Source organism: Pteronotus mesoamericanus, unplaced genomic scaffold (assembly GCF_021234165.1).
Source record: "Pteronotus mesoamericanus isolate MK-2021 breed Mesoamerican mustached bat unplaced genomic scaffold, CSHL_Meso_final contig_163, whole genome shotgun sequence".
In the NCBI taxonomy this organism is placed as follows: domain Eukaryota; kingdom Metazoa; phylum Chordata; class Mammalia; order Chiroptera; family Mormoopidae; genus Pteronotus; species Pteronotus mesoamericanus.
In genome coordinates this window covers 3,009,807-3,025,436 of record NW_026555064.1, presented here as the reverse complement: position 1 = coordinate 3,025,436, position 15,630 = coordinate 3,009,807, and the positions used below count along the sequence as shown (strand labels likewise).

General features: G+C 44.9%; 1 protein-coding gene across 9 annotated transcripts in view; it reads left to right on the top strand.

The window, feature by feature from the left end:
- FHIP1A (FHF complex subunit HOOK interacting protein 1A) overlaps nucleotides 1-15,630 on the top strand; it is a 182,940-nt gene that overhangs the window by 123,951 nt on the left and 43,359 nt on the right. For all 9 annotated transcript variants that reach the window (XM_054562531.1, XM_054562553.1, XM_054562533.1 and 6 more), the window contains 2 exons: nucleotides 961-1,119; nucleotides 3,069-3,155. In XM_054562531.1, coding sequence (XP_054418506.1) covers nucleotides 961-1,119; nucleotides 3,069-3,155 — 246 coding nt within the window. The remainder of the gene's footprint in view (nucleotides 1-960; nucleotides 1,120-3,068; nucleotides 3,156-15,630) is intronic.

Sequence of the window (15,630 nt, the reverse complement as noted above, 5' to 3'; positions counted from 1 at the left end):
TCAAGTTTATTTCCTCTTCCCTTTCCCTACTGCTGATGCTTCTTTAGCTTAGACTCACTGTAGCTCTGTTTGAACTATTGCTGTCACACCTAACTCACACGCCAACTGCCCCATGACCCCCAGTTCTTTGCTTTCACTATATCTTTCGTGAAGATCAGATTAAAGTGCTCTTTGAACTATAAATATGTATGTGTCAGTCATGGCCTATAACATGTTTGCAGGAATCTTTCTTTTTGAAGATTTTATTTATTTATTTTTAGAGACAGGGGGAGGAAGGAGAGGAGAAAGTGAGGGAAACATCGATGTGCAAGAGATACATTGACTGGTTGCCTCTTGCATGCCCCCAACTGGGGAGCTGGCCTGCAACCCAGGCATGTGCCCTGACTGGGAATTGAACCTGCAACCTTTTGGTTCGTAGGCTGGCCCTCAATGCACTGAGCCACACCAGTCAGGGTGCAGGAATGTTTTTCATAAAGCCACTCAAGGTTCGTACTGTGAGACTTTCTGTCCTGGAATGACCGCCGTAGCCCGGGGCTTCCTCCCACAGACTGCGGTGTGTGCCTTCTCTGTATTTACACTCAGTGCCGTGTGCTGTAATGCATTGTGTTTGAGTTTGCTCCTCTCTGGAACATATTGAGGGGAGGCATCATGTTTTCTTCACCTTTGCCTGTGATTGCCTCACTCTCCCTACCCCTAGACCAGCATATGCCTGGTACATAAGAGATAAGCAACCTATATCATTGGTGTACATGTTAACCCAATACCTGGGTGCTGCTCTTCCCTCTTGTCTGTCTCCACCTGTCGAATCCCTCCTATCTGGCCAAACACCCTCTCATACTTTAACACTTCAATGCTTCCAGGGCAGTCTTGGGACCAGCGGCATGGGCCTCCCTGGGGGCTGTTGGGTTGCAGGGTGAGACTTTGGAAGAGAGCTGAGGACAATTTTGTTTCTGAACACAGGTGCTTGCAACTGGGCTCAGTGGACTCTACTCTTCCCTGCCTACCAAGCTGGAAGAGAAAGGCGAAGAGTGGCACTGCCTTCTCAGAGATGACTGGCTCCTGCTGCCTTCCCTCGTGCAGTTCATGAACTCCCTGGAGTTCTGCAATGCCGTCATACAGGTACTGAGCGGCGCGGGGCCTTTGTACTGGTCCGCTCTGAGCACAGGCCTGGCCACGGAGCAGTTAGAAACAGTCCCTTTTTTATTTTAATGTTTGTGGACTATTGATGCTTTACATGAAGCACACTGAGTATCCTTGAATGAGTAAAAGTGCTAGTGTATGGGTTTCTGGGAAGTTTTAATTGAGAAAAGATAAGTAGATTTTCTTTATCTTCCTTATAAAAATGATAATTCTGTTTTGATTATCCACTTAACCATCAAAAAATAAGTTCAATGCCTGCCTCATTAAATAGATATTTTTAGGCTTTTAAGCACTTCAAATTATACCACTTTTATTTCAAGGTCTTTTTGGGAGTCTACAAAGGAAAACACTTTATTTTGCTTAATGGCGCATACTACATAAAGAATATTGTTATCCCAATTGAATTTAGAAGAACTTAAGCATTTTCTTAGCAACACAAATTAAATTTGCTTTGAAATTGGCCTGCTTCGGGGGGAAAAACACCACTGAACTCTACTATATTTGGCTTCTTGATTGGATTTTTACTTTCAGATTTCTTGTTATTGTTTTCAATGAAAATCAGATTTTATATACATTTAAGGATGTAGTAAATATTTGTCAAACAATGTTTTATTTCTGTACAGCTTAAACATCACCTTAATATTGGATTTATTAAGATATCAAATTTTCTTTATGGTGATTGTAAGGTGAAAAATGTTAGTGATAATCTGTTTATCTACCAAATAAAGAAATAGCTTCTGGAAGAAAATGCAAGTAAATTGCTTTGGTTCCCATCTCATTTTTATTGCTAAGTCAAAGGAAGTTTTGTTTATATATAAGTGGATTACATCTTAAGTTATTTTCTTCTTTAATATTACAGTCTATCAACATTTTCCTGAAGAATTGTGTGGAAATAAAAGAGATAGAGCTATTAGTTTCTCTCCAAATGTACACACACACAGAGATTATTAGTAATTTAAAGATATAGCCCCACTTTCCTAGAAATTGCTTTTTATTTTATTTGACTTTATTATTTTTTTAACAAAGAAAAGTAAAGCTAGCAGGCATGGTTAAGAACAGAAAAGTGATATATTTCATACTATATTTTGAAATTGAGGCCATATACCATATTTTGCTGTGTATAATGTGCATTTTGTTGTCCAAAATTTTGAGGGAAAAATAAAGAAGCACATTATACATGGGTATAGTGATTACATACCACCCGCATAATAATTGGTGTAATAATGCTGTGTAATGCGCACAGAAATGTGGGTGCGCATTATAGACAGCAAAATATGGTACTTTTAAGACATTTTTTGTGTGGTTGTACAATTGAAAAGATTACATATAAAAGATATTAGGAAAGGTTATCCATGCTAAATATATTTTGTAAATCAAATATAGGAAGTCTTGTACCTCTGATAATCTTTTCTGCTTTTGAATCAGATCTATTTTTTATGAAAAGGTTTCCTAAATGCCTTCCTCCACAATTAAATGAGGAGCAGAAAATGTACCTTCAAAATGAGAAAGTTTTTCTGTGAACAAAATGTATTTAATTGTCCATTTTGACAGTTTCTTTTTTAAATTAGTAACAATTTGAGATGAGACATAGATGAAATTATGGGGTAAAAATTATACTTTCCAGCTTGTGAATTTTATGTTATGACTCCTTGTGCATCTCAGTCTATTTATTGTCTATTTTTTAAAGTAGAAACTTAAAATTACCACTTTTAAAAAATTAGAATGTCCAAGCTATTTATACTGGAATAAACCATCTGAAAAAAATTCCATGGTGGCTTAAAATCTGAATTATTTTTTTACCGTGAAATAAATGGCCAAAATTTGTATTTCTTTTTTGAATCCAGAGTATACACAGAAATGTTTGATTTTTAAGAAGACCTAAAATGTGAATTCTTTGTATTTTTCATAACTACTTATTTCTCTCTTAGGTGGCTCATCCCTTGATTCGTAATCAGCTTGTAAGTTATATTTACAATGGGTTCTTGGTACCAGTCTTGGCTCCTGCACTCCATAAGGTCAGTGATTGGCTGATTAACCTTTGTCTGTGGTACAACTGATGGAAACTGAAGAAGGCAAATGTGGTGTAATTGACTTGATGGTGACTTCAGTTTTATCTCTTGTTATATCCGTGTTCCGTGTCAAACACAGGTCTTAACAGTGGCAACACCGAAAGCCTGATGGGATCCATTTGGTGTCATAGAACACGGCATTTTGAATGTCAAGGAAGATAGTCTAAGCCAGGACTGGCAAACAGATGGACCCTTGTGCTTACGTGCTTCATGGGTAGTGGCTACTTGGCACTCGAGGCCAAGTCTGTCATAGAGGGCGCAAGGTTTCCTGGGGATGCGGAGAGGGGTGCTGGTAGCACAAGTCCCTTGGATGTGCCATCTCTTAGAACATAATTTTTTATTATAAAAATTTTGTGCCAGGAAAAAATTGAAGTGAAGCCAAATTAAGGTCCCATCAGAGGTTGGCTGCCTCCTTAGCACCCACTCTGATTCCCCTGCAACACTCTCGTTCTGTGTAATAAGTTGGCTGATAGCTTTTCCATTGTGAGCTGTCAGGAGACAGCTATGGACCTGGAATTCTAATTTTAAGACCTTTTTTTTTTCACTAAGTAAGGAGACATATACAGTATTTAGTTCAAGAGGATCTTTGTCAAGTTATTGAAATTGCCAGCCCGGGTTGAGAGAGAAGCAAGGAGTTACTCATCACACGCTTTTTTGGTGGAACGCCCACCTTTCTACACCTGCCGAGTTCCATTTCCATGGGTTCTCATTTCACAGTATCTGAGGTTGCCTGATTGTGGCAACTTTGAAGCCTGACTGCACAAGCTGATGAGAGTTTTAGCCGAGAGAGCACCAGGTCTTTTTTTTCCCTTCCCCAAATTTCCAAAGTATTTTGTTTTGAGGAGATGTTACCTTCGAGGTAATTCCACACCACAGATACCATGGTTATCATTACAACTCTAGCCAGCCTTTTTGCATGCTCGTCTCTTAGAGCAGTAGGTCTTGATGGAAGATGTTCATGCCTTGCCACTTAGTGGCTTTTGAGCACAGTGACAATGTTTTCCAAACAGGGTGCTTGCTCTGGTTAGGATTTTTGTGTTTCTTCTACATTCAAGAGGTAATCTTAGATGTGGTTTGAGCATCTAAATATTGAGACTTCCAGTTTAGTGGTTTATGGGCACAAAGGGACCAAGTATTTGAAATTAAAAATGTCTTTTAAAATATGGAACATATCTTTGGAAAATACACGTCTTGAATTTGCCTCCAGGTCATCTTTCTGTTTCTATCTTGCCCTTCTCAGATTGGGATACGGGTTTGAAGTGAAGGTCTCCAGGTCTCTGCACGGAGCGACTTTCCCCTGCGGAGGGACACAGCAGTGCTGGGGAGTCCTTTGGTGCAACTATCCACATACGCTCTCATGCATTTAGACTTCCTTCCACATTTTTTTCCATCCTTTTCCTCATTGACCGGTTGATAGAAAATAATTCCCCAAGTCATTGCCATAATAGCTATAATTATGAAATTATTATTTGTTCAGTGTGTTTTGTTATTATAATTAGCACACCATAAGGTAACAAATGTTAATAACTCTTTATCCATCATTGAGGATGTGACCCAACTCAGAGAGCTGCTGTGAGGATCTGCTGGGTCGCTGTGCTTCTCCTTTCTCACCGCTAGGGGAATCAAATCATTAGATGTGCAATGGCTTGCTTAATGGCTGTCTCCCCAGTGGTGTGCCTGCTTCTTGGGGGTAGGGTTCACCCTTGTTTTGTTTCCTGGGGCATCTCTTCTGCCAAGCACAGTACCTTAGAATTGGAGGTTGAATAAACAGCATACAAATGGAATGATGTTTGTCAAAGTGCCACACAGAGTGATTGCACTTGGTACATTCTCAGACATTGGTTCACAGAGTATAATAATAGTGCTTTATATATATTAACTAATATTGTTCTCAGTAATGCCCATAATTAAAGTGAGATGTTTAAAATCATGGAGTTATTTTAATGCATGCTTATTGTGAGAAAATACAGTCAATACTGAGTATTTGAAATGCAAAGTGAACATTACTAGATTAGATTTCCAATCCCTAATTAAGATTCCTTAACTTTTATTCATCGAGGATCATTTCTCCCAGGGCTACTGAGTGACTAGGGAGAATATTTCCTCCTTAATTGATTTTTCTTCCTGCTCTTCATCTTTTTATTTTGTTTGTGTTTTTGCCATTTAAAATTAAAGGCGTAGGAAGGAAGGGGGGCAGGGGGAGGTGGCTAGCCAGCCTCTCCTCTGGCTCTCGGCTGTCTGAATGGTTGATGAAGAAAAGAGCCTTCCGGAAGGGCAGGACAGGTGCTCAGAAGCAGAGGAGGAAAAGAGTCCAGAATTGGGTGTTTCTTGAGGAGTTCCCAGGGGGAACAGTGACACCCCATAGCCTGTACCCTCTCCTTTGGTGTAGGAAGGGAGACTTGGGACTCTCACATCTGCTGTGGGGGCTCCTGTCTGTTGTTTTCACAGGCGGCTCCCTTGCTTCTACGGAAGAGCCTCATTTAATATCCTCAGTAAATTCCCTTTGTGCACTGTCTCAGCCCCCAGTTTATGCAAAACATTCTAGTTACGCGCCATCAGTGTAGGCAGTTTGCAGAGGTGAATTTAGTCTCTCTGTCTCATAAATAATATAAATAAATTTATACTTAGAAACTTTACTACATCACAGTCGATGCTCATAAACAATATCTTGACAGCATTCCGTAAGTCATTACAAAGGGTTGTGGCTCGTAAGAGGAGAGGAGTTGCGGGTGCCTGACAGGCGCAGAGTGTCTCCACCTTTCCCCTCCCTGCCCTGTGCTGGCTGAACGTCACACCGCCTGTGCAGGCTGCTCTGCTGTGGCTGTCTTCACCCAGAGCCACCGGGTGGTCGTTTGTTCTCCTGCGTTAGCCCGAAGGCGTGTCTGGGTTTTTGTCGTGTGGCTTGGTTTGGCTTTAGGAAAAAAAAAAAAAAAAAAATAGGGCTGCAAGGCTTTCTGTAGTGTGGAAATACAATCCCTTATTCGCAACTCAAAAATTCAAAAACCTCTGAAAACTGAATTTTTTTTAAGTAATTGGTATAGCGGGACCACGTAACCTTTGCTGGGCTCTTTGGTGGCAACCCCCAACCCCCCCGAATTGTCTCGAGGCTGTTTTTATCTCACTTGTGTTAATACGTGTATATTTTGTGAAGAAACATTAATGTATTGGATTGTAGAGGTCTGCTCCCGACCTGCTTGGTTGTGTCAAGTATGGCAGATGTAATATTGTTTTTCTAAAGGACAAGGGTTTGAATTCCAAAATGGACGGTCTGTAGTATTTTGGATAAGAGATTGGAAGCCTGTTTTGGTCATTTAGGGAAGGATAGATTTTTGGAGATAGGTTAAAATCACACTTTGTAAAAAGTCACATTAAAGAAAATGATACCGTGTTAATATAGGTCATTGAGGAATGAGGTCTAGCCATAGCCATGGACATCACGTTGTACAAAAATAGTTATTTATGACTTTAGATTCACAGAGCAGCCATTAATTATCCAGCATGAGCTAGTTCTGTTGTCTATGTATGTTTAATTTATCAAAGCTAAATTTTCAAGGCTGAATATTCATCGATGTGGTTGTATTAGTCTGAGTTCTCAGTGGAGCGGATGCAGAATGGGATTACATGTGCGAGGGTTTTGCCAGCGGACCTGCTGGTGAGAGAGAAACCAGACGCAGGGTGGGGACGGCTGGCTGCGGCGTTGTCACGCTGCACGGGGGGACCTGGCCGCCCCCCCCCACCGTGCAGCGGAAGGTCAGCTTGACTGGGCGTGTCCCGGACTGCTGTGAGGAGGCCCCTGCGCATGCCCCCACCAACAGGCCTGCCGGAACTGCCCGGCGGCCCTCAGCCGGGCCTCTGAGCTGCCTGTGGCCGGCGTCCTGAGGTTGCAGTGTAGCCACGGGGGCCCTGGGTCACTTCTGTCGCCATAGCTGGAGGTCTAGGGGGCATGCTCATTCCCATGGCTACCGCGTTCCCACATGGTCGATTTCCGTGGTTTCCCTGATTGTAGATGTTAAAAAGATTGACATGTATATTTGCTTAATTTATAGACTTCCTCTTTTTGGTGCAGAATATTTAGGAGTTCCAGTGCTCTCCTCCTGCAGGGGGCCGTGTTGGCCAGGATTAGCTTGAGAAAAAAGAACTTACTGTATCAGTCACTATTGATGACACTACAGGCGCAAACAATACCAGCATCTCAGGGGCTGAAGTGCCAGATGTTTATGTCTTTGTTCCAACGGCTTATCCATCTGAGGAGTGGAATGAGCAGCTTCTCCGTGGTATCCTCATTCGGGGTCCCAGGTCGATAGAACCTTCGCCATCTGATATCACTGGTCATGAGGTTAGAGGGGAGGGACTGTAGTGAATGGCCCCCGGGTTTCGAAGCCCTTGTCTGGAAGTGACCACATGCACATTTCATTGTCTAACGCAAAGCCGATCACCAGGCCCTGCCCAACCTCAAAGGCAAGTGCAGTTTCACCTTCCCAGGAGAAGAGAAGTGTCGAAGGCAGTTGTCAGCCTTAATGACGGTCATACATATTTTGTCAGTCAGGGCCCCAGAAGGAACAGGTGGCACTCAAACTGAGTAGTGAGGGGACTCCTTAGAGGATGATGTTTCAGTGACCTATTGCTGTGTGATAAGCTGCCCTCAACCTCAAAGACTTAAAACAGTCATTTCTCATTAGTCTAATGTACAGTCCTCAGGTTCAGGAATTAGGGCGGCACAGAGGGGATGTTCATTTCTGTTCCGTGAGGCCTGGGGCTCCGCTGGGATGGTACGATGGCCGGGGCCCGAACAACTCCACAAAGCCTCTCCGCAGGGCTGGCTTGGGCTTCCTCACCGCACGGCAGCCTCGGGTAGTTGAACTTCCTGTATGTGGGCCCAGAACTCCAAGATGCAGGAGGTAAACACGGCCAGTCTGGGAGGTGAAGCAGTGTTGCTTCTGACCTATCTTATTGCTCATAGTAGTCTCAGAGCCCACCCACATTCGAGGGCAGAGGAGAGAGACCCCACCTACCGATGACAGCAGCATCAAAGAATTTGTGCCACATTCTGGGCAGGGTTACCATGGTTACCACCCCTGGGACTGAATGTTTAAGGATCAGGGAACTATATAGAAAGGGCCACCTGATAGGAACCACGAACTTCTGTCATGGTTAACAGCCAAACCTGAGGCAACCCCTCAGAAAGGAAGTCAGCGGAATAAAGTAAATAGCAAAACTTTACTCTCCTTTCTTCCTCTGATGTCCTGCCAGATGCCTGTTGGGTGAACCCAAATGGAAACCAGGTGGTGAGGGAATCATGGGAAAAAAGTGGTCCTTGTGGGTCCACTGGGGCTCAGAGCAGAGCGACAAGAGGGGGAGGGGCAGATGGGAGGCACCCAGCACACTCATTTATGAGGCCGGCATTTTGGAGTGTTAATTAGCAGGTGTAGAAGGCATCTATAGAGTGTGTTTGGTGATGCTTCAGTAAATTGAGGCTTAAAATTTTCTAGAAACACATAAAGTCTACTTTTTACAGTTATAGTTACTGCCCAACTCTATGTATTGATCCTTATCCTCTGGAACCTAAAATCATAGTTAGACTCGAATGCGGCAGGCAGGTATGCTAACAACATACTAGACATGCATTAACAGTGAAGGAATGTCTAAAGCACAGGTAGCCATGTTTGGGCCGGGCTTACTGTTGCATGGATTCGCAGAGAGGCAGAGTGTGCAGTGGAATAATGCCGGACCGTGAGTCCGAAGATGTGGGTTCCAGTCCTGGCTCTTGTATTTACTGCTGTGTGGCCTCGTCCGAAGCTTTCAGCCTCTGAGTCGGCGTTTCCTCATCTGCACAATGGGTGTAGTGATTCTCCTCTTTCCTGCTTACGGGGCATGAAGCTCAGACATGAGGGTGTTCTGAAAAGCATGCATGTTATATGCAAAGGTATTTTCCTAATTGTTCCAGGACACATTCTACCGTCTCAGGTGTAGTGGAAGGGTAATATCGTTTATTCGAAGACCATAGAGTGAGCCTGCCCTGGGTGCAAAGCACTTCACTGGACCCTGTGGGGAGATGGAGCTGATTGAGAAACCTTCTTGTCTCCATGGAGTTTATAACCCGGGACCCAGGAGACTGACACGTTAGTCATGAACTTAAAGCAAGATGGGCTAAAAGAAGGGCTGTAACAGAGAAAGAAGCCAGGGCAGGTGGCAGAAGGGTGTGAGGCTGGCACAGGGTGGTTAGAGAGAGAGGGACCGGGTGCTGACCCTTGACCTCAGTGGATGGGGAGGCGGTTCAGGCAGAGAGCGCTCAAGCAGGAGCCGAGGCTCGGAGACCTGCGTTTGGATAAAGCGTGCAGGAGCGCTGCGGAGTGCGCAAGAGGTCAGGGGCCAAGGGACTGAGAAAGGACCCTAACTGCACCCCCCGGGCAGATGAGCAGTGACATTCATAGTAAGTATTTGCAGTGCACAGGGGGTCAGATGATGAGGGGCTCCAGGACAACCTGGTGGTGACAAAAAGTGGCAAGGGTGGCCTGGCCTTTGGGGAAGTGTGGTGGTGAGCAAAGAATACACAGAAAGCAAGGGGGTCCAGGCAAGGGGACCGCTGAGAGGAGGGGGCTGGGGAAAATAGAGGGTACAGAGGGGAAGGTGCCGAAGAGAAGGAATCATGCTGCTCACGCTCCAGGAACCCTTCCAGACTGCACGCAGACGGCGGCCCCTCTCCCTTAGGTAACGCGCCGGCCTTTCCTCACCGCGCCATTAAGTGCTCTTCAGTATCTGTTTTTAAAGATGGGGATTTTAAAGAATCACTTTATTAACAAACCTGAGGCTTCTGACTCCTGGACCAGAGCTGCCTCTTTTCGCCCTGACATCCACGCTCCAGGCTCCCCTGTGCTCCTTGTCTGCTCTCCCGGCCTACCTCTCTCCCGTCCTTCCCTGCCGGTGGATGCGCCCAGGCTGGGGCTTCTGCTGATCAGCTCTACACAGAGCAGCTCTGCACATCTGCTCGGCGTGGATATTCAACCGCTGGCTGGCTCTCTTTGCCCGAATGACCTGCTGCACCCTCAAACTTAGACCATTGAGAGCCAAACTCACCATGTCTTTCTCCCCAGGCCACCTTACCTCATCCTCTGCATATTTTGTTTGTGTCACTAACATTGTTTTCCTAGTTACCTGCCCAGAAGCCTTGACTGATTCTTCTTGAATATTTCCTCTCACTCACCCTTCATGTTGTGCCACGCGGACAAACACAGAAGTGAAGCGGGCTCATTGCCTTTGCACACGTGTGTTATTTAGGGACCAGGAGCTGGCGGGAGACCCGCAGGCAGAGATGGCTCCAGCAGGGACTGGAGGGTGTCTGGCGGGGCAGGGGTTGCATAAATAGCACTCTGGGCTCAGTCATTTTATTTCTGTCACGTGTCCTGTGAACTAGGATGGTCTTATGTTTTGTGGGTTACATTGGCTCCTTTATTTGGAGATTGGTAAGAAATTAAGGAAGAAATTTGGGGGCTATCTGTAGTAGTTGAAGGCAGGGACATCGAGGGTGGTGAAGTAAGGGATAGATGGAAGGAAGAATAATCGCACACTGTCCTTTCCTGCAGTCAGCTCACAGGCATTAGCAGTAATAACTGAGACCTCAAAGAAAGCCTGTCCCTTTGGTTTTTGCAAAGAGCAGCTAGCTGTGTCTCATTCAGCAAGTTATTCCGTATGGGTGTACCTGGAAAAACAAGCAAAAACGTCTACCAGGAGAGCTGGTTTTTCCGCCACGTCTTGTGTGCTGCAACCATGCTGGAACAGGATACACGGGTGGAATAATTCCAGACGTTTCCTTAAAGGCACTTGTGCTGGCTTCCTCTAAGCCGCAAAGGAGGCCATTTGTTTTACAATCTTGTCTTCCAAATATACATATACATATTCATGAGCGATATCCTGTGAGCTCAGTAATTCATGGCTTATTGACTTAGGTTGATGGATGGACGTTTTTTGGAGACTAGAGAAGAAAAGATGGAAATTTTGAGAGTGTGGGAGCAGCCACACTTGTGAGTTGCCTGCTTGCGGTTTATGTGTCTGTGGGTGGGAGTGGGCTGGGACCCCTTTGAGCCCAGCTGGGCTCTCACTAGCGAGGGGTGTTTTTGACTTTTATGCCCCATGAAACGAGTCTTCAAATGATCATCATTAATAAATGTTAATGAGCTATAATTGGGTGTCGAGTTTATGGGAGGAATACTTACCCCCTTAGGTCCTGCTGTTTTTAGTTTCCAGAGCAGCCTGTCACTTACCTGAGCTCCACTTCTGTCCATCGTCCCTCGTGTGTCTCTAATCTGGGGCATGGTGGTGGGGGCTCTGGAGGGTGAGGGGCAGGGGCATGTCTCCTTCTTGCTCTTTGAGCAGACTTCCTGTTGCATTTTTAGATGCTGAGCATGTTGGTGCTCTTTGTCACTCTGCTGTCATCTGTGTCACTTCCTAATGAAAAACACCTTGAAGTTTTCCATCTGGTTTCCATGAACACTGTAAAATTTCATTGGCCAGGCCGCTCCTTTCAGCAGGAAATTAGAAGAAAGAAGGAATCGAACCCTGGAACTAGGATGCCATCTTGGCTCTGGCACTTTCAGATTTTATCTTTCAAATCTGGTGGTTATTTGCTAAATCTGTTCTAGTTTTTCTTGAGTTATGGAGGTTCGCCAGTCGACTCTCGCCCTGGTGAGGACCATATTAAAAACTGTAATGGGAGAGTATTTTGATCCCTCCATTCCATATTTCTACTTCTGCATTTCAGTAATTTGCTTCTTAAAACCCATTCCCTGGATTATTGACCCAAGATGTTCGACTGGAGGCCCCCGCATGTTGCCCTGCTCATGGTTTTTTGCTGGCTCCTTATTCCTTTTCCTGTAATGGAAAGTTCTCCTTGTTCATGGGGAACTTTGTTTATTACCATGCCTGGACTAGACAAGTCACTTAAGTGACTCTGCCCTGCGCTTTGCTGAAAGCGCCCCCAGGTGGCCACCTGGGCCCACAGGCTGCTGGCCTGGTGCGAGGTGAAAGGGTCTCACGGATGCCCTGGAGCAGTTCTGTTGTGTCTCACAGAAGCCGCTGCGGCTGCTCCGGCCTCTCAGGTGGGCAGGTGGCAGTGGGCTCCAGGGCAGGGATGCGCTGGGGCTGCCTGGCTGCTGGGGCACGCGCACTGGTGTAGCCCCTGGGCTCAGCAGGGGTGCTTGATGCACCTGGCGCGCCTCAAGCTCACACTGTGCTGTGGTTCCCATTGGATGCTGGAGATCCGGTTGTGAGCGAGGAGCAGGGATGGCAGTGGTGGGGCCCAAAACAATCATTCTGCCTCCTCAGTTACCCCGAACGTAAACAGAAGAGTACCAGGGAAGCGGAGAGGCTGGATGCAAGGATCACTGTAGTCCGTCAGTAATGGCAGTTGAACGAGGTAATTAAAAAGCCCAGTCTTGCCGCGGGCCTGCAGCTCCGGAACGTGCATCGGCAGTGGCACTATTAAACTTGGTTGAAAAATCATATTAAGCAGGCCTGCTCTAGACAGCCTAAATTAATAATTGCTCTATCCAATGAGAGCCAGATATTTGTAGACCTAGGAGATTTTCGTGATAGTTATAAGTCTTTGGCCGGAAACACTTGATGTATTAATTGAAAACTGAAAATCAGCTTGTGTCATCTAATACATCCAATTAAGGCATTGTATTTGATTAATACAATTTTGAGAAGCAGCTTAATTAACATTTAAAAAAAGTGGGATTTGAGGTTAGAGAGACTTAGTTTGGGTTCCGACTCTGCTATTTAACTAGCAATATGACTGTGGCAAGTTTCTTCATCTGTGAGTTTGTATTATCTATTGATAATAACACCTCTCTCACTGGGCTCTTGTGAAGAATAAATGAGATACTGCCCTTAAGTGCTTATTGTCTCTGGCACTTTGTACTGAACACATACTACCTATTGACCAACTGAATTTCTGAAATGAACCTCCTTTGTATGATACCATGTGTTACTGGACAGTAAACTTTATGCCATTTTTAGTGGTATAGTATTTTGATTTTTGATAACACGCTCATTGTTCCTTAACGCATTTGTATATTACTTCATAGCATGACTTTGGATTGACTCTTTCTTCATTTCTCCCAGAATGTGATGTCAACTCAGTTCCTCAAATTATTTTCCTTTTTATTCTAATTCTCAGTGCCAGAGGTTCTGAAACCTAAACATGCCAAGACAGTTCCCGGACACTGGTCCCTGGGGAACTCCCCACTGCTGGGGAGCCTGGCTGAGTAGGCAGAGCCGGGGCGCCGGAGGCGGCCCTCCAGCTGGCACCCAGGTGCTTCAAGGGCGGCGTTTGCAGGATCCCACTGATCCGAGACCTGCTGCTGGCACTTCGGCTGTTTGTGCTCGTTCATTGATTGAGGACTTTGATGACATGGGTCCTAGCTTTGTGTGTGATCTCAAGGATCTTAGCCCAGTTAAGGATCCGGTGTTTTCATCTGTGGTAGCCCACTGTGTTGGCCTCCCAGGACTGGTGAACAGCAGATGATGGCACTTTGGGAAGTGGTAGAGCCTTTCCCAAAGGCGAGAGGTATTAAAATGGAGATACGGCCTGCTCTGTTTCCCTATGGAGCTGTTTTAGCCATCAAAACAGATAACACAGGTCAAAATACTGTGCAAAATTGAAGGACTTGGCGGTAGTAGTATCTTAAGGTGAGTAGTGAAGGGAGATTGTTGGGCTCTTATTGGTCCTAAGAGTGTGTTTCTGCCCCTGATGTGTGTACGGTGTTTGATTGAGGGGAGTACCTCCCATTGCTCAGGATGCTAGACAGGTGCCATTATTACTCTGACATCAACTCTGCTCTCCTATGTGATGCTGTCAAGTAGGTGGACAGTGAGTGATACCGCTACCATAAAAACTCAATTGGAAATGTTGTCAGTGCGGCAGTGGGAATCCTGGCTGCTCATGGATGTCTTGTACATCACAGAATGTTGTAAGAAGAGCACAGAAGAGCATCGTTCTGCTGCTGCGCTAGACCCACCAGAGCCTTGGTACTGTGGGCAGAAGGGAAAACAAGTGCTCCTTGTAACGGCAGCTTACACAAGAAATATGGCGTTGCCAGTTGACTGTAACGTTGTTACTTTTTTTCACTTTTCATATTCTGGGGTATTAAGTGGAAAGATGATGCACACAGATGTTCAGACTCACATACAAGTATACTTTTCCCGTCAATATATAGAAAAGCCTGAGAGAGTCTGTGGTTGATCCTGGAGCTACCACATGTGGACCAACTGTGGAACATAATGCAATGCCTCCTGTTCACTGCAGAAAGCCTCTGCGAGTGTGGAAGTAGGTAGTCACAGAAGCTGTTGGAACATGCACTTTTTTTTTTCTAAAGAAAATCTTTTAATTAATATCTACAGTCTCATGCTAAGCTTCTAGCCTACTTTAAGCACCATATCTTTGAATCAATTTTGTAGACAGGGTGGTTCCAAATTGGGCACATGATGTATATTCAGCTGAGACCTTGGCACATTGTTATAAGGATGGAAACCTGAACCTTTCCTCTTATTTTGCATAGTCACAGAACAAATAGGGAACTAATTGGCCATAGGATCCACGATACCATCCCCTGGGCTTAAAGCCAACCTCATGGTGCCTTGAGGGCATCCCTACTTCTCTTCCTGTAGTGACGCTGAGCTCTGCTTGTTCTTACACACTGTGCTTGTTACCATGCCTGGAGTGTCTCTATAATGCTAGATCTCATGCTGTGCCCAAACAAACAAATCAACAAACACACTGGCCTAAGTAAATAGGCTTCGAATAGGCAGCAAAAGGGAAGGCCAATTTATTCATTAACAGAAACCTCAATGTCATGGTGTCCAGCGAATACTTTCTTTGGCAAAGGATTTAATATGGTGTAGACTTCAGTGTCTGGCTGCCATCATTGCTGTCCCAGCTGCCACTCGGTGGCCGTGTGCTCTTGGACAGAACCTTTACCCTCACGGAGCTGTTTTCCTCAATTATAAAATGGGGGTGATGATGATAGTGTCTACCTTCTAGAATCTGTGAAGCTGAAATGAGTTGATACTCTACAATGGTGCTTAACACAGAGTAAGGGCTATGTGTGTGTTAACTCTATTATTACTGTTCGTGTTCTCATTGTATACTTGTTAGAAAAATCCTAATTTTAGATGACCGAGCAGTCCTTTCATTGATATGTAATACAATACTGTGCTACTATTATTTTATCTGTAATAATATAAAATGTGGCATATTGCCAGGAGGAAATAGGCCAAGAACTATAGACATCAAGGTATTAAGAGAAACAGAGATATAGACTGCAGAGTCCAACTATTTTAACTTTTTTTTGGGTTAATACCAAAATTCCTCCCACCACTTGGTCTCTCGCAGACTCCCTTCTCCAGCCATCCTGGACCATTTGCT